The following is a 24,961-nucleotide window of genomic DNA, read 5'->3' as shown; positions in this document are numbered from 1 at the left end:
CGGGCCGGGCGCGGCCTCCGCGGGCCCAGGCGCAGGCCCCGGCCCGGAGCGGCGGCGGCGCGCTGAGGGCAGCCCGGCCGCCTCCTCCCCACCGGCACCGGCACCGGCACCGCCCCTGCTGCGCCCCCCGGGGAGGGGCGGCGGCGGGACCCCCGCGCAGGAGCAGCCCCGGCACCGCCTCCGCCACCCGCCGGAACCCGGGGACTCCCCCGCCCCGGGGCTCTGCCGCTCCCCGAGCCCGGGGCGGGGTGTGCGGCCACCGGCCGCCCGGGAAACAGGTCGGACGGCAAACAAAGCGCCGGGCCGCGGCCAGGTGCTGCGGGATGCCCGGGCGCCCCCTCCCCGCCCCGGGGGCTGGCGAGGGGGGCGGAACCGAGAGTGGCTGCGGCACACGCAGCCCCTCCGTCTGCAGCCCAGCACCGGCACCCACCGGCGGCAGCCCCGGGCAGTGACCCCCCCACACAAAGGACGTGACACCCCCCCAGAGACCCACCACCCACGCCGTGACACCCCCGCGGCAGTGACACATCTGGGACCGGCCACCCACGCGGTGGCACCCACCCCCCTGGCAGTGACCCCCCCGCGAGGGACCTGGCATCTACACAGTGACATCCCCCTGTCAGCGACCCCCCCCAGGACCCCATACCCACATGGTGACCCCCCCCCGAAGTGACACCCCCTCCCCACCAAGGGACCTGGCATCTACACAGTGACATCCCCCTGTCAGCGACCCCCCACAGGACCCCATACCCACAAGGTGACCCCCCCCCCGAAGTGACACCCCCTCCCCACCAGGGGACCTGGCATCTACACAGTGACATCCCCCTGTCAGCGACCCCCCCCAGGACCCCATACCCACACGGTGACCCCCCCCGAAGTGACACCCCCTCCCCACCAAGGGACCTGGCATCTTACACAGTGACATCCCCCTGTCAGCGACCCCCCCCAGGACCCCATACCCACATGGTGACCCCCCCCCCGAAGTGACACCCCCTCCCCACCAAGGGACCTGGCATCTACACAGTGACATCCCCCTGTCAGCGACCCCCCCCAGGACCCCATACCCACACGGTGACCCCCCCCCCGAAGTGACACCCCCTCCCCACCAAGGGACCTGGCATCTACACAGTGACATCCCCCTGTCAGCGACCCCCCAGGACCCCATACCCACACGGTGACCCCCCCCGAAGTGACACCCCCTCCCCACCAAGGGACCTGGCATCTACACAGTGACATCCCCCTGTCAGCGACCCCCCCCAGGACCCCATACCCACACGGTGACCCCCCCCCCGAAGTGACACCCCCTCCCCACCAAGGGACCTGGCATCTACACAGTGACATCCCTCTGTCAGCGACCCCCCCCAGGACCCCATACCCACACGGTGACCCCCCCCGAAGTGACACCCCCTCCCCACCAAGGGACCTGGCATCTTACACAGTGACATCCCCCTGTCAGCGACCCCCCCCAGGACCCCATACCCACATGGTGACCCCCCCCCGAAGTGACACCCCCTCCCCACCAAGGGACCTGGCATCTACACAGTGACATCCCCCTGCCAGCGACCCCCCCTTGTCAGCGACCCCCACCCCCAGACCCGACACCCACACGGTGACTCCCCCCGCCACCACAGCACCCCCCCGCAGCGACACCCCAGGGCCCCAGCACCCACTCGGTGACGTCCCGCACCCGGTGACCCCCCCGCAGTGACACCCCAGGGCCCCAGCACCCACTCGGTGACGTCCCGCACCCGGTGACCCCCCCGCAGCGACACCCCAGGGCCCCAGCACCCACTCGGTGACGTGTGCCCTGGCAGTACCCACCGTGAGTCAGTGCAGGAGACATCTGGCCAGCCCACCCCCGCACCCCCCCGGGATTCACATCCCTCCAGCCCCCCAATACCCCTCGCTGTGTCTGGCGGGGGGGGGACACACACAGACACATCCCCGTGGGGGATTAACCCCCCCCCCGTGCTCATCCCCTTCCATTGCCCCGTGCAGCGAAGCCGGGGTAGGGGGGCATGGGGGGGGTCCGGGGGTCCCGCATCTCCCGGTTCAACGCGTAGGGGACACCCGGGGCGGGGGGATGCGAGGTCTCGTGGGGGAGGGTCTTGGGGACCGCTGTGCCATCACCCCCCCCCCCATTTAGGGTGCATCTTCTGCTCCAGCTCAGCGCTCACCCCAGACTCCCTCCGGCACCCACCAGCACTTTGGGGTGCAGGCAGAGCCCCCACCTCGTGCTGTGACAGAACAATACCCCCCCACACACACACTCTCTTCACTCCACGGCTCCGTGCCTCAGTTTCCCCATCGCTAGAACGACGCGGGGAGCTGGGGGGGTGGCTGGGTGGTGCTTTGCCCACCCCTCTGATCGCTGCTACGCGAGGGTGGGGGGACGGACAGGGACCCCCAGGGTGAGTGTCCCGATGGCGGTGGGCACGGCGCCAGCCCACCCGAGCTCCCCGCCGCCCTCCGGCTCGCTTGGCTGCCAGCCGCCGCTCGCCCCGCGCAGGTGGGGAGCCCGGCACGACGGCGACAAAAACAACCCGCCAGAGCAAAAAGGAAGAAGCCACGGCGAGAAGCGGTTGAGGGAGGAGGAGGAGGAGGTCGGCGCTGGCAGCTGTGAAGGGAGTCGGAGGGGAGCAAAGGAGGGGGGGGGGGGTCTCTGCCATCGAAGCCCCTCCATGGACTCGTAGGTGCTCGCCCCGAAGTTCGCCGGCATGGCCAGAAGCACCTCCCTGCACTGCCGGGTGGTGGAGGGGAAGGACCTGCCCGCCAAGGACGTGTGAGTGGCTCGGCAACGGGGCGGGGGGAGCTTCTCGGTTCACCGGTTGCCCCCAGACCCCAGCCCTGGGAGGGGTGGAGGGGAGGGTGCTGGTGCTGGGAGCTCGGGGTGCTCTGCTCTCTCCGGGGGGGGGGGGGGGTTTAGGGGTCCCTGCTTGCAGCCGTGCTGACAGCGACCCACTGCCCCAAAGAGAGGGGCTAGGGGTGGTAGGGGACAGTGCATGAGCCCCCCAAACTCCTTGAGCATCCCTTTAGCTGCAGGGTGGGCACAGGGTATCCCCTCAAAGCTACAGCTTGCACTGGGGGGGGGCACAGTCCCCTGCACCCCCACATACCTGCTGGGTACCCACAGCCTTGAGCAGGGGGGAGCTGAGCTGAGGAGGGGGACAGGGAGACCCCCTGCGTGCTCCTGCCCCGTGGATACGCCTGGGCAGAGCTGGCAGCCCTGACTCCCCCGGATGTGCCAGCCTGGCACTGCCAGCCGCTCCCAAGGCTGGGCAATGGGCTGCCTGTGGGCAGAGGGGCCTCTCTGCCTCAGTTTCCCCACCATGGTCGTGGTGCTGTGCTGGCTGCCTTGCCTGGGGGATCTGGGCACAGTGGGGTGGTACAGACCCACTGGCACAAGGATGAGGTGCCCAGTGTTGCTCTGAGACCCCCAAACACGGTCCCAGGGCTGTGTAGGAGCTGGGGGTGACTCAATCTTGGCTGGGCTCTTGAGGGAATCAGGAACCATCAAGCCCACAGAGCCATAACTGAGCAGGGAAGGGGCTTTACAGGGATCAGCTGGAAGAGCTCTGGATCCAGCCCTCATCCCCTCCATCCTTTTCTCCCCCATAGAAAGGGTTAAGCCTGGGACAAGCCCTGGGCCAGGCTGGTGTCACCCTGACACCGTGGGTTGCCACAGCAATTCAGGCTGGGCTGTGCTGCAGGTGCTGCAGGAGCAGTGCCCACGGGTGGGGGGCACAGAGCACGGGGCAATGGCTCAGGGTAGCCCCCAGCAGGGGCCACAAAAGGGCCTTGTCCCCATCCCCGTGTCAGCTGTGGGGCCAGGCTGAGACCAGCCAACTCATCTCACCTCCTGGAGCTACAGCTTTGCTGAAGGGGTTCAACATGATGCTCAGACCCAGCTCCCAGCCCCCCAGCAGCAGCACCCCAGGATGGATGAGACCTCCCCTAGGTGAGGGGCTGACCCCACACACCCATAAACCTCTGCCCAGGTCTGGCTCCAGCGATCCCTACTGCGTGCTCAAAGTGGATAACGAGGTGGTGGCCAGGTATGGGGGACCACAGTGCCACTCTGGGGAGGGGACAGCTGGGCATGGGTGCTGGGGGTCCCTGAGGGTGCAGCCACCTCTCCCATCACCCACAGGACAGCCACAGTGTGGAAGAGCCTGAACCCTTTTTGGGGTGAGGAATACACCCTGCGCCTGCCCCGTGGCTTCCACAGCCTCGCTGTCTATGTGCTGGATGAAGACACCATTGGGTAGGGGGTGGGCATGGGGGTGGGCACGGGGAAGCCCCCTGAGGGGTGGCATGTCCCAGTCAGTGGCCTCAGTGCCCGCTGTGTCGTTGCCCTGGCAGGCAGGACGATGTCATCGGCAAAATCTCGCTGAGCCGCCAGCAGATCTCAGCTGCGCCCAGGGGTGAGTGGGGGGCACGGGGAGGGGGTGTGGGCAATGGGGCCTCTCCTGGCACCACGGAACACCCACCCTGTGCCCCTGGGTAGGTATTGACAGCTGGCTCAGCCTGGTGCCTGTGGACCCCGATGAGGAGGTGCAGGGTGAGATCCACCTGGAGCTGTGGGTCCCCAGGCAGGGTCACCCACGGGTGCTGCGCTGCCACCTCATCGAGGCCAGGTGAGTGTTTGGGGGGGCACAACACGAGTGTGCCCACCCCCAGGGGCTCACTTTTGCCTGGTGGGCTCTGGGCAGTGGGAGGGGGCGTGATGGAGATGGTGATGGCATAGGGTTCATTCTCCAAAGGCTGTTGTTGTGTCCTCCCTGGGGACACCCACGGTGCCCACCCACGTGTCATGATGCCAGGGGGTGTCAGTGGGAATGAGCTGCTTCGGGCACAGCTTGAGGATGAGAGTGGGGGGACGGGGGGCACAGCTTGGTGGCCCAAAGGGCTGTGCTTGGGGTGCCTGGGGACAGTGCCCATCAGACAGTCTGGCTCCCACCATGGGTTTCTCCTCTTTGCCTTCAAAATCGGGGGAAACTGAGGCATGCCCCGGGGCTCTGCCCCTCTGCTTCGCTTCCCGGGGGGGTGTGCACGCGTGTGCGTGTGTCTGTGTGCGTGTGCGTGTGTCTGTGTGCGTGTGTGTGTGTGCGTGTGCCCACACACGCAGCTGCCAGACGTCAGGCTGCTGCCAGAGGAGCAGGCGGCAGAGGCAGCATCCCGCTGCCATGGCAACCGAAGCGAGTACCAAGGCAACGGGACGGCCGTGGGGACAGCCGGGAGGGACAGCGACAGCCGGGAGGGACAGCGACAGCAGAGCCGTCCCCCCTCGCTGTGCCATTTGCCCCCCAGGGACCAAAGGAGGAGGAGGAAGAGGTTGAGGGCAGGAGCCATGGGGTCCTGCTCTCACCTGCATCCCCCCCCAGGTGCCTGGTGCACCCCAGGGGAAAGGGAGGATGAGGAAGGGGGGCAAGGACCATACTGGTGGGGCTGGGAGCCCACTGCACTCCCACTGACCCCCACCTTCCCACAGAGACCTGGCCCCCCGGGACCCCTCGGGCACCTCGGACCCCTTTGCCCGTGTGTCGTGCTGCGGGCGCACGTTGGAGACGGCCGTGAGTCGGGGTGCTGGGAGCCAGGGGCTCAGGGCACCCCATTCCCCATGGCCACGGGTCCCTCTCCCTGGCAGGTGATTAAGAAAACCCGTTTCCCACACTGGGATGAGGTGCTGGAGTTCCAGCTGGTGGAAGGAGAGCCGGGAGAGGCCGTGCTGAGCGTGGAGGTGTGGGACTGGGACATCGTGGGCAAGAATGACTTCCTGGGACGGGTGAGGACCTTGGGGTGCACTGGCATGGGGCAGAGCCCCAGGGGCACCTCTGTACCCCCACTGCCTCCCTGTGCTTGGGGGCTGAATGACCCCTGAGGATAGAGAGGGGAGCAGGGGCCACATTGAGCCCCTCTGCATGTCCTCTCCCTGAGGAGAGATCCCCAGCAGTGGGGTGCAGCAGAGGGTGCTGGGGAAGGGGGGTGGGGTGTCCCCCTCTACTCAGCCCTTACCTCTGGCCCCTCAGGTCGAGTTCCCCCTGGACACCATCTGCACAGAGCCCACCAAGGGCTGGTTCCAGCTCCTGCCCTTCCCCAGCAGCGCTGAGGCCCACGGGTGGGTAGAGGCAGCTGCCTGCAGGCTGCAGGAGCAGGGCAGCACAGGGAGGGCTCCCCAAGCCCGGCAGGGTGCTGGGTGCAGGCTGTGGTGCCGTTGCAGGGGGCAGCTGGGTGCCCTGCGGCTGGCGGTGCGCTTAGTGGAGGACACGGTCCTGCCCCCATCCTACTACCAGCCCCTCATCCGCCTCCTCACGGAGCCCATCCTCTGCCCAGGCCAGGTGGGTGCTGTGGGACGGGAGAGACCCTCAGGAGTGGCTGAGGACCACCCAGAGGCCTCCCCATGCCCACCCAGCCCTCCCCACAGCCCTCGGCTGGCACGGCCCTGGCCATCCTGGAGGAGGTGACCTCGGGGCAGAGCCGGCAGGACGTGGCCACCAAGCTGGTGAAGATCTTTCTGGGGCAGGGCATGGCTGTGCCCCTCCTGGACTATCTCACCACCCGTGAGCTGGCCAGAACCAGTAAGTGCCAGGGCTGGGGGCACCACTTACATCCCTCCAGCTGGGAAACTGGGTGGCCAGGGGCAGCCCAGAGCCCTGTGGGGGGAAGAGTAGGGCCCAGCACGGCAGGGCAAATGCCACATGGCCGTGAGGACGGGCACACTGGTGACAGCTGGGGCATCAGCATGGCCTCTGTGCCCTTCCAGAGGACCCCAACACCCTTTTCCGCTCCAACTCGTTGGCCTCCAAGTCTGTGGAGCAGTTCATGAAGGTGAGTTGTTGGAGGGGACATCAGCCTGCTGTCCCCTTCTCACCCTCCCATGATGGCATGAGGCACAGCAGGGCGTCTGGGAACGCTGTGGGGATGGAGCTGGTGACTCCTCATGCCTTGCAGCTGGTTGGGCTGCCCTACCTGCACGAGGTGCTGAAGCCCGTGGTGAACCGCATCTGTGAGGAGAAGAAGTACGTGGAGCTGGACCCTGGGAAGATGGAGCTGAGCCGTGGCAGGTGAGTGCTGGCCACAGCCACCCCCTCAATCCCTTGCACAAGGGGGTCACACACTGCTGCTGAGCTTGTGGGTCACCTCCATGGCCTCAAGGTGCCTGTTCCTGGGCATCAGGTACCCACTGGAACCTCCTGGGGTTCACCAAGGGCAGAGTCCTGCAGCTGGGGAGGAACAACCCCCTGCAGCAGCACAGGCTGGGGGTGACCTGCTGGAGAGCAGCTCCAGGAGAGACCTGGCAGTGCTGGGTGATGAGAAACTGCCCATGAGCAGCAACGTGTCCTCGTGGGCAAGAGCCAATGGCAGCCTGGGGGCAGCAAGAGAGTGTGGGCAGCAGGGTGAGGGAGGTTCTGCTGCCCCTCTGCTCTGCCCTGCTGAGCCCTGTGTCCAGTGCTGGGCTCCCCAGCTGCAGAGGGACAGGGAACTGCTGGAGAGAGGCCAGTGCAGGGCCAGCAAGATGCTGAGGGGACTGGAGCATCTTCCTTGTGAGGAAAGGCTGTGGGACCTGGGGCTGTTCAGCCTGGAGAAGAGGAGGCTGGAGGAGAACCACATCAATGCTGACAAATCCCTAAGGAGTGGGTGTTGAGAGAATGGGGCCAGTGTTTGTTGTGTGGTGGCCAGTGCCAGGAACAGGCACAGGCTAGAACACAGGCAGTTGCATTTAAACACCAGGAGCAAGTCCTTTGGAGGTGAGGGAGCCCTGGCCCAGGCTGCCCAGGGAGGGTGTGGAGGCTCCATCTCAGGAGGTTCCCAACCCCACCTGGACACATTCCTGTGCCTCCTGAGCCAGGGGAACCTGCTGTAGCAGGGGCTGGGCAGGATGAGCTCTGCAGAGCCCTTCCCACCCTCCTTTATGGTTCCACAACTGATCTCTACAGGAGAATCTCCTTCAAGGGGTCCCTGACAGAGGCCCAGGTGCGGGAGAGCAGCCTGGAGCTGCTGAAGGGCTACCTGGGGGACATGGTGGATGCCATCGTGGGCTCGGTGGAGCAGTGTCCCCTCCTCATGAGAGTGACCTTCAAGCAGCTCCGCAGGCGGGCAGAGGAGCGATTCCCCTCGCAGCAGCACGAGGTGGGGCAGCTGCTGGGGCTGGGGGTCTGCAACCCCTGACACCACCAGCCCGAGCCCTGAGCTGGCCCTTGCCCTGGCCAGGAGGTGAGGTACTTCTCCATCAGTGGCTTCCTCTTCCTCCGCTTCTTCGCCCCCGCTGTCCTCACCCCCAAGCTCTTCAGCCTCCGGGAGCAACACGCCGACCCTCGCACCGGCCGCACGCTCCTGCTGCTCGCCAAGGTGGGGCAGGGACTGCGGGGAGAGGGGGGAGCACTGGGAGAGATAGATGGGGAGCACTGGGAGAGGTGGGAGCACTGGGAGAGATAGATGGGGAGCACTGGGAGATAGATGGGGAGCACTGGGAGAGGTGGGAGCACTGGGAGAGATGGGGAGCACTGGGAGAGGTGGGAGCACTGGGAGAGATAGATGGGGAGCACTGGGAGAGAGAGATGGGGAGCACTGGGAGAGGTGGGAGCACTGGGAGAGATGGGGAGCACTGGGAGAGATGGGGAGCACTAGGAGAGGTGGGAGCACTGGGAGAGATGGCACTGGGAGAGATGGGGAGCATTGGGAGAGATGGCACTGGGAGAGGTGGACATTGGGAGAGATGGGGAGCACTGGGAGAGATGGGGAGCACTGGGAGAGATAGATGGGGAGCACTGGGAGAGATAGATGGGGAGCACTGGGAGATAGATGGGGAGCACTGGGAGAGGTGGGAGCACTGGGAGAGACAGATGGGGAGCACTGGGAGAGATAGATGGGGAGCACTGGGAGAGGTGGGAGCACTGGGAGAGATGGCACTGGGAGAGATGGAAGTACTGGGAGAGATGGGGAGCATTGGGAGAGATGGCACTGGGAGAGGTGGACATTGGAGAGATGGGAGCACGGGGAGAGGTGGGAACACTGGGAGAGATGGGCATTGGGAGAGATGGGAGTACTGGGAGAGATGGGGAGCACTGGGAGAGATGGGGAGCACTGGGAGAGATAGATGGGGAGCACTGGGAGAGATAGATGGGGAGCACTGGGAGATAGATGGGGAGCACTGGGAGAGGTGGGAGCACTGGGAGAGATAGATGGGGAGCACTGGGAGAGAAGGGGAGCACTGGGAGAGATAGATGGGGAGCACTGGGAGAGGTGGGAGCACTGGGAGAGATGGCACTGGGAGAGATGGGAGTACTGGGAGAGGTGAGAGCACTGGGAGAGGTGGGCATTGGGAGAGAGGGGAGCACTGGGAGAGATGGCATTGGGAGAGATGGCACTGGGAGAGGTGGGCATTGGGAGAGAGGGGAGCACTGGGAGAGATGGCATTGGGAGAGATGGCACTGGGAGAGGTGGGCATTGGGAGAGATGGGAGCACTGGGAGAGGTGGGAACACTGGGAGAGATGGGCATTGGGAGAGATGGGAGCACTGGGAGAGATGGGGAGCACTGGGAGAGATAGATGGGGAGCACTGGGAGAGGTGGGAGCACTGGGAGAGATGGGGAGCACTGGGAGAGATAGATGGGGAGCACTGGGAGAGGTGGGAGCACTGGGAGAGATGGCACTGTGAGAGGTGGGAGCACTGGGAGATATGGCACTGTGAGAGATGGGAGTACTGTGAGAGATGGGGAGCACTGGGAGAGGTGGGAACACTGGGAGAGATGGGAATCACTGGGAGAGGTGGGAGCACTGGGAGATATGGGGAGCAGTGGGAGAGGTGGGCATTGGGAGAGATGGGAGTACTGGGAGAGATGGGGAGCACTGGGAGAGGTGGGGAGCACTGGGAGAGGTGGGAGCACTGGGAGATATGGGGAGCAGTGGGAGAGGTAGATGGGTAGTACTGGGAGAGGTGAGAGCACTGGGAGAGATGGGGAGCACTGGGAGAAGTAGGGAGCACTGGAGAGCACTGGGAGAGGTGGGGACCTTCAGGAGGGATGAGGACCACTGGGAGAGATGGGGACAACTGGAAGAGATGAGACCTTGGGGAGGAATGAGGACAATGAGGAGAAATGGGGACCTTGGTAAGGGATGGGGACCACTGGGAGAGAGGGAGACCATTGGGAATGCTGGGGAGGGTTGGGGACCCAAGGGAGGGACAGGGGTCTCGAGGAGGGATGGGGAGCCCAGGAGGGATGGGGGCTCCAGAGAGGGACCCCAGACAGGACAGAAGCTTCAGGGAGGGATGCAGGTCCTTGTCAAGAGATGGGGACTCATAAGGGATAGAGAGCCCAGGGAGGGATGGGAGTCCCAGAGCAGGGGAACAGGGACACAGGGGAGAGACAGGGACCTTAGGGAATGATGGGGCAGAGCCATTCCTGCCCCTGAGCCACCAGGCTGTGCCACCATGCCAGGCAGCAGTGAGGTCCCATCATCTCTGGGCTGCTCCACTTTCCTCCTCAACTCCCAAGCCTGTGGTTGGTTCAGGGGAGCAGCCAGAGGGGGACTCCCCACCCCTACAGCCCCCAGGCCCCGGGGGGAAGGGGAACTGCAGCCTGAGCCCTTCCCTGCACGGGGCAGGCGCTGCAGAGCATCGGCAACCTGGGGCTGCAGGCGGGCCAGGGCAAGGAGCCATGGATGGCCCCGCTGCACGCCGTCCTGCTGCCCAGTGTCACCCGTGTCAGAGCCTTCCTGGACAGCCTGGTCACTGTGGAGAGTGCTGAGGGTGAGAGGGCACATCAAGCACCGTGGGGATGCCCAACAGGGAGAGGTGGCATCAGCCCTGCTGTCCCCCACATCCCGGGAGCATCCCAGGGAGGGAAACCCGCTGGGATGCTGCCAGGATGGGCATCCTTGGGCTGGGGGAGGTGGTGGGTGGCACTTGGGGTGACACTGCTGCCTCCCTGCCTGCCTGTGCCACAGCTGCAGCGAGCGAGGGGCTGGTGCCAGTGGCACTTTGCCAGCCCTCTGCCACCATCAAGGAAGGGTACCTGCACACACGGGCAGCGGGGGCAGTGCCCACCCTGCTGCCCCGCTTCGCCTTCAAGAAGAGGTACTTCTGGCTCAGCAGCGAGGCCCTGACCTACTCCAAATCCCCTGAGTGGCAGGTGGGTGCTGCCCATCTACCCCCTTGCCCCACGCTGGGTGCCCATGGAGGGGATGGTGAGGTCAGTGAGCTGTGGTGTTTGGGGGTCCCCAGGTGCGCTGCTCCATCCCCGTGCCCCGTATGCGGGCGGTGGAGAGGGTGGACGAGGGCACCTTCCAGCACCCCCACGTCATGCAGATCGTGGCACAGGATGATGCTGGGCAGCTCCACACCACCTACATCCAGTGCAAGGTGGGTGCCCCTCAACCCTGCCCTGGGCACCCCAGGAACCCCCCATCCCAACAGCCTGGGAGCCTCTTCCCCAGCACCCAGTTGTGGGGATAATGGGAATGGTCCTGGTCCCAAATCCAGGATCCAGGTACTGGCTATACTGGGAATACTGGAATGCCCAGCTCAGGCTGTACTGGGATCAAGGAGGTATCTTGGCCCTGGCTATACTGGGAAGATCAGGATATCCTGCTCTGGTTGTACTGGTGTCACTGGGCTACCAGCCCTGGGATACTGGGACCAGTGGGGTATCTGACCATATCTGCTCTGGAGTCACTGGTGTCCCAGCCCTGGGATACTGGGACCAGTGGGTTATCTGGCCATATCTGCTCTGGAGTCACTGGTGTCCCAGCCCTGGGATACTGGGACCAGTGGGGTATCTGGCCATATCTGCTCTGGAGTCACTGGTGTCCCAGCCCTGGGATACTGGGACCAGTGGGGTATCTGGCCATATCTGCTCTGGAGTCACTGTTGTCCCAGCCCTGGCTGTACTGGGATCACTGGGGTCTCAGCCCTATTTCCCCTGGGGTCACTGGGGTACTTTGCCTCCCATGGTGCCACCTCCCCACCATGTCCTACCTGGGCAGCTTTGCCATCAAATTGTCACTCCCAGTTCCCTGCTCCCGGTGCCCACCATCATCCCAAGTGCCCACCACCATCCCCAGTGCCCACCCCTGCTGGGCACCCCATCCACATCACCCCTGCCCACCTCCCCCTGCCCACCTCGGGCGGTGCCAGCGCAGGGGTCCCGTGGGTGCCCGGTGAGATGCCCCCTCCCCTCCCTGTGCCCACAGAGCGCTCAGGAGCTGTGCCAGTGGCTCTGGGCACTGCGGCAGGCCAGCAGCACCAACGAGACCATGTTGCCCACTTACCACCCGGGCACCTTCCGTGCTGGCTGCTGGAGCTGCTGCCTGCAGCCTGCCTGCACCGGTAAGGCTGATGGGCAGCCCCAGGGTGGGGGGAACCCCTGGGAAGGGAATGTTGGGGTCCCCCCCTCACTGTGGCTGTTGTTGGCAGCGCCTGGGTGCAGCCGGACCCACAGCACCGTGGTGCTGAGTGAGTGGAGTGACCCCTTGGACCCCGCCGCAGCGGCACAGACCCTCTACGGGCACCTCCGGCAGGCAGAGCCCCGGGCGCGGTGAGGCTCGGGCGGGGGGGGACGGTCCCGCGGGACCCTGGGTGCCGGTGGGCAGCGGGGGAGCGTGCTGAGGGTCCCTCTTGTGCAGGGCAGCAGAGGCTGAGGGTCCCGAGGGCTGCGCGGGAGCCGAGCCCCCGTGCCTGGGGCAGGCAGGTACGGGCAGCAATGCTGCGGGGGGCAGGCGGGCGCGGGACCCCTGCACTGAGGGGGGGACACGCTGAAGTGGGGGCCGCTGGCACACGCTTGGACATCCACTCATAGAACCGCACATGTACACACACACCCCCCAAAACCCCTCCCAAACATCCTCCCACGCACACCATCCACGGCACTGGGGGGACGGGGGGAGACGTGGGGGTACGGATGGGATGGGGAAGGGGGGGGCAGTGCCGGGGTGTGTTCCGGAGACGGGGAGAGGGGCTGGAGGGGGGATGGCAGAAGGTGTTGCCGGGGATGTACCGCGAGTGGGTGCCGGGGAAGATGGGGGGGGTGGGTATCGGGTTGGGGGGTACTGGACGTGACGCTGACTCTGCCGGGGGGGCGCAGGCGAGACGGTCAGGAGTCGGTTGCAGACGGTGCTGCGAGACCTTGACATCGCCCACGAGGCCTTCGCCCGCCGAGACAGCGTCCGGGGTCCCCCCTCGAGCCCACACCAGCCCCCGAGCCCCGTCCCGCCCCCATCCCCCGCCCTCTGAACGTCGGCGGCGACTGGGACCACATCTCCCAGCATGCTCTGCGCTCCCATGCCGCCCAGCCGGGGCTGCCCGCGCCGCGGTGCATGCCGGGAGTCGTAGTTCTCGCCCTCCCCTCACTCCCTTGTGTCTACCCCCCAGCTTATCCCACCCCTCGGTGGGTTCCCGCTCCGTAAACATTCACCCACCACCGCTTCTCCGTCCACCATGCGAGAAGGGGGGACCCCAACCCTCCTCCCACCAACCCTGCACCCCCCGGGGAGCGACACCCACCCTGAGCACCACCTCCCTGGGGACCAATCCTGCGGCGGGTGCGGAGACGCGAGGGGGGAGGGACACGGCGGGGACACGGTCCCGGCGCGGGGTGTATTCTGTAACACAGAGATGTACACACATGGCACCAGCTGTACGCGGCTCCGCGGGGCGGCGGCGGGCGGCTCACGCACGAAGAGGCCACGGGTAGAAAAGAAAAGCACCAGCCCACGATGCTATCGCCACGGGAGCGGGGCAGGGCGGGGAGAGGACACGGGGACGCGCGGCGGGTGGCTCCCGACCCCCCCCGGGCAGAGCTGCGGCATCGGCAGCGAAGCGGCGCGGGCGGCAGCGGCGGCGCGGGCGGGGACGCGGCGGCGAGGGGGCACCGGGGAGCCCCCCCCGGCCTCTTGCCTCAGTCCTTCAGGGTGGCCTCGGAGACGCCTTGGGCCAGCAGCTCGGCCAGGACGTTGTCCAGGTAGTTGGGGTCAGGGTAACCGTGGCCTGTCAGGTTGGAGCCGAACTCGGTCTTGTGGTGGATCTCGTTCCACACCACCGTGTCCGACTCCCCCGTGGTGTTGGAGGTGCCGATGGTGAAGATGAGCCGCCGGTCCCAGGCCACGATCAGCAGCTTCAGCACCTGCAGGAGGTGGGCATGGTCATCATCTGGTACCCCTAGCCCTCCTCCCACCCAGCACAGCCCAGCCCCGGGACCCAGGTGCAGGATTCAGCCCCAGCACGGTACCCTCATTGTGCCCCCCTTCCCTGTGGCACACCCCACCCTGGCACTGCTGCATTCCCCCATCCCTTCCTATCCCATCCTTTCTCTCACTTCCCACTCTATCCCATCCCATTGTATCCTTTCTCTCCCATCTCATCCTTTCCATTCCATTCCCATCCTCTGTCTTTTCTCCCATCCCATCCCATCCATTCTCTCTTCCTACTCTATCCCCTCCCTGCCCCTTCTCATCCCTTCCAATCCCATCCCATCTTTCCCCATCCTTTTCCATCCCATCCATTCTCTCTTCCCACTCCATTCCCTCCTACCCCATCCCTTCCCATACCATCCTTTTTCATTATTCCCATCCCATCCTCTCTCTTTTCTCCCATCTCTTCCCATCCCATCTCATCCCTTTCCATCCTTTCCCTTCTCTCCCATCCCCTCTCTTCCTTTCTCTCCATTCCCATCTCACTCCATCCCAATCCTGTCCCTACCCCCTTCTATCCCCTCATGCCATCCTATCCCTTCTCTCCCCTTCCATCTTATTCCATCCCATCCTCTCCCTCCTCTTCCATCCCATCCCATCCCACCCCACCCCCTGGTGCCGTGGGGGTCACTCACCTTCCTGCCCTTCTCGTTGTCAGGCAGGTAGCAGTGCCGTGGGAAGCCACGGGCCGTGAACCTCTTGCCTGGATTGGGGTGCTCTGGGCCCTGAGTGGGAGGGTGACAGGGTGAGTGGGTGGCATAGTGTGAGGGCACCCAGCCTGGTGGGGGTCCCAGGGGCAGAGGGCACAGGTTCCTCACCTGGATGCCAGTGGGGATGTCGTAGACTATCCGGATGGTTTTGGAGTCGGTGTAACCCGGGAGGGAGTGGGGGATGAGGTGAAACTCCATCTTCCCAGGGGGCTGCGTACCTGTCTTCTCCCCATAAATGGCCTTACAGGTGGGGCACTGCAGGCTGCCATCCTGTGTGGGCACCCAGATGGGCATCAGGAGCAGCATCCACCCCACAGCACCCACCCACCCGTGGGGATGGCTGATGGTGGGCAGCGTGTGTTCCCTGACAGGAGGGGTCTCAACTCACCTTGTTGCCGTTGTTGTACATGGCCAGGAGGCAGAGGAGGTGGTACATGTGCCCACACTTGCCCAGCTTGCCCACCAGCTCTGCCTTGATGCCCCTGTGGCTCAGGACGCCCTCGTAGCCCGAGGAGGTGACGAGCCGCTCCATGCAGATGGTGCAATCCTGCCGGGCACAGGATGGGGACTGGGCTGGGGAAGCCACCCCTGCCTCTCTGCCCACTGTGGGGGGCTGGCTGCCCATCCCCTCTCACTTCTCCTCATGGCCCACGAGCCTGCAGCAGCCCTGGGGCACGGTGCCCTGGGATGCCCACTCACCTCATCCGGGGGGTTCTTCACCTTCTGGATATAGCGACGCACCACGTCCTCGGGGGTCTTGCCTGGCACGGGCAGAGGGGAGGGGGATGCCATCAAAGCCTGCCCACAGCGCCCCAGCATGGAGACAGCATGAGAAGGAGGGGGGGTACCAACATGTAGGAGCCATGGGCATCACCTCAAACCCCTCAGGCAAACCCCTGGGGATCCCACCCAGCAGCAGCGGCCGTGCCTCAGTTTCCCCTCCAAGGGCACACCAGCGGCTCCTTACTCTTTTTGAGATGCTTCTTTTTGGTTTTCCTGCAGATGCCATTGACGCCGGGCACGGGTTTGATGTCGCTCTTGCTGACGGGCGGCGGGTGCAGGATGGGTTTGGGGGCACGGGTCAGGCACACGGGCAGCCCCGCGGCACACATGAGGATGCCCGTCATCCCTGCGCCGGGGGGAAGAGGTGCTGTCTGTCCATCCACCCAATGTCTGCCCGTCCTTGCCAGTGCCCGGCCGTGCCCCAGCCCCGCGCCCTGCCCCTCCTGTAGCCGCCAGCCCCCCGACGCCACCCGGCCGCCGCCAGGTCCCCCCTTACCTGCGAGCGCAGGATGGACGGGGCCGGTGCTGTTCAGGTTCTTGACCGGGAGCGCTGGCACCCTGCGCGGAGACGGGAGGGGAAAGGGCTCAGACGGGCTGGCACCATGTCCCCAGGGCAGCATCTTCCCCGTGGGACGTGGGGCAGGGTCTCTGTCACCCGATGCCGCTTGTCCGGCCCTGGGGACGTCGCAATGAGGATGCTCATGTCCCAGGGACCTCACCTTCCCCACCCCTCACCCATCGCTCCTTTGCCCCAACGGAACCATCAGCAGCAGTGCCAGCACCCACCCCTGCCCCGGGGCGATGGCACGGAGCCTCCCTGCCGTCCCTGCCACCCCCAGAGCCCTGGCACGCCCCCGGCTGTGTGTGCACCCAGCCGCCTCTGCACCCGCGGCTCAGTGAGTGCACCCGTGCGTGCAAAGCCGGGGTGCAGCCGGCAGCACTGGCAGGTGCCCGTGCAGGCACTCAGGAGGGCTGGGCACACAGCCAGAGCTGGTGCTGGGCAAATGGGTTGGGAATGGGGCACATACTGGGATGAGGGATGAGCAAGACAGCAAAGCAGAACAGCCCTGCAGAGTGCCTGGGCATCCTGACTGCCTTCACCCCACACAGAGCCACTTGCCTCAGCCCACACCCCAATCCCATCACCAGCTCCCATCCCCATCCCAGCAGCAGCATCCCCAAATCCCCAAAGCCCCCCCTCCAACCCCTCAAGCATGGCAGTGATGAGTTTGGCAGCACTCAGCCCCACATGAGCCTGGCATGGGGGTGGGTTTCATCCCATTCCCAAAACTGCTCTTACCCACAGCGAGGTGGGGGCAGTGGTGGAGGTCTCAGCACCCCCCTCCCCAGCATCTTCCTGCCCCTCTCCTACCTGTGTGTGGGATGTGAGGGATGGAGCCCACGTGCCAGGGTGGGCACAGTGACTGCTTAGCTCAGGGCCCAGCACACAGAAGTGAAAGTAGCATCAGCAGGGGAAGGAAACACGCTGGGGTAAACTTGCTCTCCCCCTGCCATCCCCCCCAGCCCTGGGACAGATCCTGCTCCCACAGCAGGGAGCTGGGAGGGATGGGACAGGCTGTGCCCTTGTCCCTCAGGATGGCTCACTGCAGCCCTGGGCACTGGTTCCCTGCCAGAGTGGCTCTGACTGAATGCCCCAGGGCAGGATCTGGGCTGGTTCCCACCTGAGTGAGCAGCACTGGGGGCTTTCCCACACTGGAGGGCTGCCAGCTGTGCCCTCACAGCCCACTCACCACAGCAGACTCAGGGCCACAGCCACTCCTGCCTGCTCCTTGGCTGCTGATAGCCCAGTGCCAAGAGCCCTGAGGGGGCACCAGGCCTGGGTGCCAGCACAGAGACACCCTTCTGAGAGTCTGCTCACCCCTCACACTCCCTCAGTGAGCTATCCCCATGCATGGAGGAGACACCAGAGCTGAGGCCTCCACTGCCAACCACGTCCTCCTCAGAGCCCTGCCTGATGGCATCAGGCCCCAGCTGGGGCTGGAGGACAACACAGTGCCAGAAGGGCCAGAGCTGCTTGTGCAAGGTGACAGCAGAGATGAGGCACCTCCACCTCCCTTTACCCCCCACTCTATGTGTCCCTTCCTGCACCCACATTGCCTGCAATCCCTCCAGCCTTGGTCACACTGCCTGCCACCCCTTTCCCAGCCAGCTTACCCCAGGGGGAGGTTGGCACAAGCCCCTCACTGCATGCCAGGCTGGTTGAGGCACCTCCACCTCCTTTTCCTCCCACTCTGTGTGCCCATTCCTGCACCCTCCTCACCTGCCATCTCCCCAGCCTTGGTCACACTGCCTGTGATCCCTTTCCCAGCCAGCTTACCCTGGGGGGACATTGGCACAAGCCCCTCATTGCATGCCAAGCTGGTTGAGGCACTTCTCCTTCCTCTTCCTCCCACTGTGTGCCTGTTCCTGAGCCCCCCTCACCTGCCATCACCTTTCCCAGCCAGCTTACCCAAGGGGACAGTGGCACGAGCCCACTGCTGTGTACCAGGCTGGTTGAGGCACCTCCACCTCCTCTTCCTCCCACTCTGTGCCCACTCCTGCACCCCCCTCACCTGCCACCCCTTCCCCAGCCAGCTTACACCGGGGGAATGTTGGCACAAGCCTCACTGCATGCCAGGCTGGTTGAGGACCTCCCTCCCACTCTGTGCCCACTCCTGCACCCCCCTCACCTGCCACCCCTTCCCCAGCCAGCTTACACCGGGGGAATGTTGGCACAAGCCTCACTGCATGCCAGGCTGGTTGAGACCCTTCCTCCCACTCTGTGCCCACTCCTGCACCCCGCTCACCTGCCACCCCTTCCCCAGCCAGCTTACCCCGGGGGCACGGTGGCACAAGCCCCTCACTACATGCCAAGATAGTTGAGGCCCTTCCTCCCACTCTGTGCCCATTCCTGAGCCCCCTTCACCTACCACCACCTTCCCCAGCCAGCTTACCCCGGGGGCACAAGCCCCTCACTGCATGCCAGGCTGGTTGAGACCCTTCCTCCCACTCTATGCACACTCCTGCACCCCCCTCACCTGCCACCCCTTCCCCAGCCAGCTTACCCCGGGGGCACGGTGGCACGGGCCCCTCGCTGCGTGCCGGGCTGGTTGAGGTTGTTGAGGCCGGGCAGCGGTGCCCCTGCAGCCACGCTCTGCCCGGGGGTGAACGCTCCGGGGGGCACCCTCAGCCCCTCGCCCTTGGCCGTGCCCCCCTGCCCTGCCCCCGGCCCCACGGGCCACAGGGTGGCCCCGGTGAAGGTGCTGCTCTGGCGGACAGCGCCCGGGTACAGCTTGCGGCGCTGCGATGCCAGGATGGCGTTGGAGGCGGCGCGGGTGCTGTTGACCAGGAGGCACTGAGGGCAGGAGCAGGGTGTCCCCGTGCTGCTGCCCACGGGCCACGACTGGGACTTGGGGATGGAGCCCATGGTGAGGGGATAGGCCAGGTCCATGCGGCGCCGCAGCCGGCGCTTGCGCTGGGTTTGCCGGTTCATTTGGGACATGCTGCTGAAGTAGATGAGGTAGCAGAAGCCCAGGGAGGACAGATCCAGCCAAGGGTGCTGCTTCTCGTAGGCGTTCTGGATGGTGATGCAGATGTCCATGTCGTAGGGTGTCCAGGAGCTGTTGTCGTTCTCCCACTCCCACACGATTCCCTTCCCCGGGGCTGACGAGGGGTCGTAGAAGTTCCTCCGGACGGGGCGCATGGTCCCTGGGGAGACAGGGCAGGGGTGTGCCCAGGGGGCTGCAGTACCCCGAGGTGCCGGCAGAGCACCCACACCCGCACACACACACCTGCGTGGCTGCTTCTTAGCCAGGTAGCCCCCAGGGATAGGGATGCAGAAGCACTTTGGGGTGTTAAACACGCATTGGAACCCATCACAAAGCAGCCTGGGGTGCAGGGAGCAGAGAATCACTTGGGTTGGAAAAGCTCCTGCAGTCCCAGCCCTCCCAGCTCACCACTAACCCCTGGCTCTCAGCCCCATGGCTTTGGGATCCCTCCAGGGCTGGGCACTGCCCCAGCTCCCTGGGCAGCCTGGCACAGGGGCTGACACCCCTCTCAGGGACACAGTTCTGCCTCAGCTCCAGCCTCAACCTCCCCTGGGGCAACTGGAGCCCATTGCCTCTTGTTACTGGGAGCAGAGCTTGACCCCAGCTCCCTGCAGCCTCCTGTCAGGGAGTGTCAGAGAGTGCTGCTGTCTCCCCTCAGGCTCCTCTTCTCCAGGCTCAACACCTCCATTCCCTCAGCCCCTCCCCAGCCCCTTGTGCTCCAGCCCCTTCCCCAGCTCCGTTCAGAGGCTCTGGCCACGCTCCATCCCCGAGGCAGCTCCTGCCCCCGCTGCCGGGTCATCAGCGGTGGATCGATCAGCGTGTCTGCAGGGCTGCACCTCCCCGGGGACTCCTCAGCCTCAACAGCTCTGCGTTGGCAGCAGCAGCAGTTTGGCCACGGGCCGGGCTGCGGGATCACGGCCCCAGCCGCCCTGGGAACGGCGATGCCAAGCAGCCCTCAGCACCTTTTCCCATCCATCCATCCCTCCCTCTGCTCCGGGTGCCCTCACCATCCCCGGGGCAGGATGGGGCTGGGGGGCATTTCCCGGTCAGGATGGGTTTCCTCGCAGCTGCTGCAGCCCCGGTACACAGCCGCTGGCCCCGGGGCAAATCCTGCCCCCTCGCTGCCTGGTTGTGACCGAGCTGGATGCCGCAGCTCCATGGTGAAGGGAGATATCGCAGCCCCCTCCCCAGCACACGGCCCGGTTGGCGGCGTGCTGCCTTTTTATCCCCTCGCCAGCACTGTTTGCCCAGCCCGATTAACGATGCTAATTAACGGTCATTAATCATCGGCCTGCATCAGGCAGCAGGAGCCCGGCTACAGCTGCTGCGCGGTGCTGAGGCAGCTCTGCCAGCGGCCCCGAGGGAAGGAGGGAGGGAGGGAGGCAGGGAGAGAGGCTGCTCACCCCACTCCAGCAGCCTGTGGAGAACCCCTCATCCCTGCCACCTGCTCCTGCCCCCTGCCTCAATCCCCCGACAGCTCCCATCCACATCCCTCTGCCCACTCCCATCTACAGCCCTCTGCCCATTTCTATCTACATCCCTCTGCCCACTCCCATCTACATCCACATCTCATTGCCAGCTCCTATCCACATCCCTCTGCCCACTCCCATCCACATCCCTCTGCCCACTCCAATTCACAGCCCTTTGCTCATTTCCATCTATATCCCTCTCCTCATTTCCATCTATATCCCTCTGCTCACTCTCATCCACATCCCTCTGCCCACTCCCATCCACATCTCATTGCCAGCTCCCATCCACATCCCTCTGCCCACTCCTATCCACATCTCATTGCCAGCTCCCATCCACAGCCCTTTGCTCATTTCCATCCACAGCCCTCTGCCCACTGCCATCCACATCTCACTGCCAGCTCCCATCCACAGCCCTTTGCCCATTTCTACCCACATCCCTCTGCCCACTCCCATCCACATCTCACTGCCAGCTCCCATCCACATCCCTCTGCCCACTCCCATCCACAGCCCTCTATCCACTCCCATCCACATCCCTCTGCCCACTCCCATCCACAGCCCTCTATCCACTCCCATCCACATCTCAATCCCTGCTCCCATCCACAGCCCTTTGCCCATTGCTACCCATATCCCTCTGCCCACTCCCATCCACAGCCCTCTATCCACTCCCATCCACATCTCAATCCCAGCTCCCATCCACATCCCTCTGCCCACTCCCATCCACATCTCAATCCCAGCTCCCATCCACAGCCCTTTGCTCTTTTCCATTCACATCCCTCTGCCCACTCCCACCCACAACCCTGCCCTGAATCCTGCTCCTCTTCACGTTCCTGCCTATGCCCTCACCTCCCTGCCCCCCAAGCTGCTGCCCACTCCTGCCCACATCCCACTCCCATCCATGCCCTGCATCCCACTGGTCCTTCTAACTGCATCCCACACCCTGCTGCTCCTCACACCTGCATCCCACGTCCTGCTGCCCACTCACAGCCACGTGCCACTGCCAGGGAGCTGCGTGGACAAGGGGCACCAGACCCCCTGACACACTCATGTGGGCACATGCAGCTCCAGCTACCCGAGTGCCACCAGTTGCCCCCAGCCCCTGCTCCAGCTGGAGCTGCAGGGCTGAGCCAGTGTCCCCAGGGCCACAGGGAGGGGACACACATCCCTGCTGCTGGGAACAGGGTCACCTCATTTCTCACCCTTGTCATTTCAGTTTGAATTTCTCCCTCCCCAGAATTGTTTGGTTGGAAAAGACCTTTCAGACCACCGAGGCCAAGCCCATCCCTAACCACCTTCCCTGTGTCCCCAGGCCACAGCTGACACCAGCTGCACCCTCAGCACAGGGGACCTTCATGTCCCCAAGCACCACAAGACTCCAGAGACATTTGTCAGCCTCCAAAGCCAGCTGCCCCAGACACACACAGGGATGGGGCACACAGAGATGATGGTGCCAAGGATCACCTGTGGGATGGAGCCAAGGTAATCCCATGGTATCCCTGGGGCTGGGGATGTCACCATCCCTGTCCCCAAGCCTGACTGGCACAGGGACATCCTAGGAAGAGTCATTTTGTTCCTGGCAGAGATATGTCACCCCTAAATCCATCTGCAGCCCCACATGTTCCCCAGGAGCACCTGGCACCACAGCCAGAGGATGAAATGCCAGGTGGCTGCTCTCAGAGGATGGGTCCTGGCTGGAGCTGGCAGGAGCTGGCACAGGGACAGTCAGAGTGTCCCAGTGGCACCTCCAGCCCTGAGTCAGCGTGGCTGAGCTGCCAAGTTGACCCTTGCCAAGCCCGTGACCAGCTGGAGACTGATGCAGAGCCAGGCTTGATGGCAGAGGCAGGGGAGCAGGTCCCTCAGTGCCCAGCCCACTGTGGGAGCCACATCCTCACACAGGGGCACTCACCATCACTGGTGACCCACAACACTGGCACTGGTGACCAGGCAGGGCCAAGCCAAGCCATGGGGGTCCTGTGTGTCCCCAGGCAAGTTTGGAGGGGGGCTGGGGATGTCATCCAGAGTGTGGCAGCTCCCCTGCCTGCTCTACTTGCCAGGATGGCCAGGAAAGCACCCAAACCTGTGAGTCCCCCGTGGCACAGGCAGCACGTGCCAGTTTAATGGGTCATACTGGGACAGGGACACATTTAATGGGGTCTGAGCTCGGTGCTGCCACAGGACTGGCTCTGATTTCCCCACGGACCTGTGGCCTGGATGTGAGCTGCAGCATGGCACTGTCAGCAGGCAGGGACAAACTGCTGCAGCTGCAGGGCTGCCTGCAGCCCAGTGCCCACCACTGCTCCCAGTGCGCAAACTGGGGCCTCCCCAGTTCCTTGGGAACCCCGGATGGAGCAGCTTTTTGGGGTAGATGGGTGGAGAGTGGGACAGCAGCACATAACACCCACCACAGCACCCCTTGGGGGGTGAGAGGGGATGGAGGGACTTTGGGAGATGTCCCTCTGGGACAGGGATCCACAGTGGAGGGGGAAAGCAAGGAGGGGGAAAGGGAAGGAGGAGACTCATGGAGCCCCAGAGGCCATCAGGGTAAAGAGAGGACAGGGAGGGCCAGATGGATGGAGAGGAGGGTGTATGAAATGGGATGGAGGGGCAGATGGACAGGGGAATGGATGGATGGATGGAGGAATGAAGTGAGAGACAAGTAGCAGAGATACATTGGGAGGCAGGGATGGAACCACAGACAGATACACAGTGAGACAGATGCAAGGTTAAATGGCCAGCTGGGCAGTCAGATGAATGGAACAACTGGCAGATAACAGACACACACTGAGGTGGAAGGATGGAGAGATGTTGGACGGATGTTGGATGGATGATGGATGTTGGATGGATAGATGTTGGATGGATAGATGTTGGATGGATGGATGTTGGATGGATGGATGTTGGATGGATGTTGGATGGATGATGGATGTTGGATGCATGGATGTTGGATGGATGGACAGATGGATGTTGGATGGATGGATGGATGGATGGATGTTGGGATGGATGGATGTTGGATGGACAGATGGATGTTGGATGGATGGACAGATGGATGGATGTTGGATGGATGTTGGATGGATATTGGATGGATGGATGTTGGATGGATGGACAGATGGATGGATGTTGGATGGATGTTGGATGGATATTGGATGGATGGATGTTGGATGGATGGATGTTGGATGGATATTGGATGGATGGATGTTGGATGGGTGGATGTTGGATGGATGGATGTTGGACGGATGGATGTCGGATGGATGTTGGATGGATGGATGTTGGATGGATGTTGGATGGATGGATGTTGGATGGATGGACAGATGGATGGATATTGGATGGATGGATGTTGGATGGATGGACAGATGGATGGATGTTGGATGGGTGGATGTTGGATGGATGGATGTTGGATGGATGGACAGATGGATGGATATTGGATGGATGGATGTTGGATGGGTGGACAGATGGATGGATGTTGGATGGGTGGATGTTGGATGGATGGATGTTGGATGGATGGACAGATGGATGGATATTGGATGGATGGATGTTGGATGGATGGACAGATGGATGGATGTTGGATGGGTGGATGTTGGATGGATGGATGTTGGATGGGTGGATGTTGGATGGGTGGATGTTGGATGGATGGATGTTGGATGGATGGACAGATGGATGGATATTGGATGGATGGATGTTGGATGGATGGACAGATGGATGGATGTTGGATGGGTGGATGTTGGATGGATGGATGTTGGATGGGTGGATGTTGGATGGGTGGATGTTGGATGGATGGATGTTGGATGGATGGACAGATGGATGGATATTGGATGGATGGATGTTGGATGGATGGATGTTGGATGGATGGACAGATGGATGGATATTGGATGGATGGATGTTGGATGGGTGGATGTTGGATGGGTGGATGTTGGATGGATGTTGGATGTTGGATGGATGGACGGATGAATGTTGGACAGATGGATGACCTTGCATGAATGGAAGGACGTTCCCAGCTCAGTGCCAGCCCCTTACCTGTGTCCTGCCGGAACTGGTGCATGGACTGGAGGTCAATGACGTAGGGTGCCAGCTGCACATCGACCTGGCCCAGCACCACGCTGCCTCGGGCATCCTCCTTCAGCACGTTCTCGATGTGGTGGCACACGGCAGCTGAGTAGGGCCGCCAGCGCCCGTGCTCGTTCAGCCACTCCCACACCACCACTCGGGCCAGGTTTTGGGGGGGGAAGCCCAGCCCCCCCGCTGCCAGCATGGCCCCCGAGCCCTGCCGTGCCAT

The 24,961-nt window shown here is 63.9% G+C and overlaps 2 protein-coding genes across 2 annotated transcripts; one reads left to right on the top strand and one right to left on the bottom strand.

The window, feature by feature from the left end:
• The first annotated feature begins 2,717 nt into the window (after window positions 1-2,717).
• RASAL1 (RAS protein activator like 1) lies at window positions 2,718-13,231 on the top strand. Its single transcript, XM_062010325.1, has 21 exons — window positions 2,718-2,782; window positions 3,999-4,055; window positions 4,151-4,264; window positions 4,363-4,424; window positions 4,508-4,637; window positions 5,492-5,573; window positions 5,648-5,785; window positions 6,030-6,118; window positions 6,221-6,338; window positions 6,425-6,578; window positions 6,764-6,828; window positions 6,952-7,064; window positions 7,938-8,130; window positions 8,212-8,349; window positions 10,606-10,750; window positions 10,954-11,132; window positions 11,225-11,362; window positions 12,193-12,328; window positions 12,416-12,536; window positions 12,625-12,689; window positions 13,083-13,231. The coding sequence occupies exons 1-21, from the start codon at window positions 2,718-2,720 to the stop codon at window positions 13,229-13,231; spliced, it is 2,451 nt and encodes an 816-aa protein (XP_061866309.1).
• Window positions 13,232-13,895: 664 nt separating this feature from the next.
• DTX1 (deltex E3 ubiquitin ligase 1) lies at window positions 13,896-24,961 on the bottom strand. The gene is made up of 9 exons (XM_062009744.1): window positions 24,703-24,961; window positions 18,746-19,388; window positions 16,177-16,238; window positions 15,865-16,026; window positions 15,597-15,658; window positions 15,286-15,444; window positions 15,006-15,167; window positions 14,823-14,912; window positions 13,896-14,120 (listed from the first exon to the last, which is right to left on the bottom strand). Exons 1-9 carry the CDS (start codon window positions 24,959-24,961, stop codon window positions 13,896-13,898), a joined length of 1,824 nt encoding a protein of 607 aa, XP_061865728.1.

This window comes from Colius striatus, chromosome 17, assembly GCF_028858725.1.
Source record: "Colius striatus isolate bColStr4 chromosome 17, bColStr4.1.hap1, whole genome shotgun sequence".
NCBI lineage: Eukaryota > Metazoa > Chordata > Aves > Coliiformes > Coliidae > Colius > Colius striatus.
The sequence above is the reverse complement of the archived record's forward strand: the minus strand, read 5'-3'. Positions and strand labels throughout refer to the sequence as shown.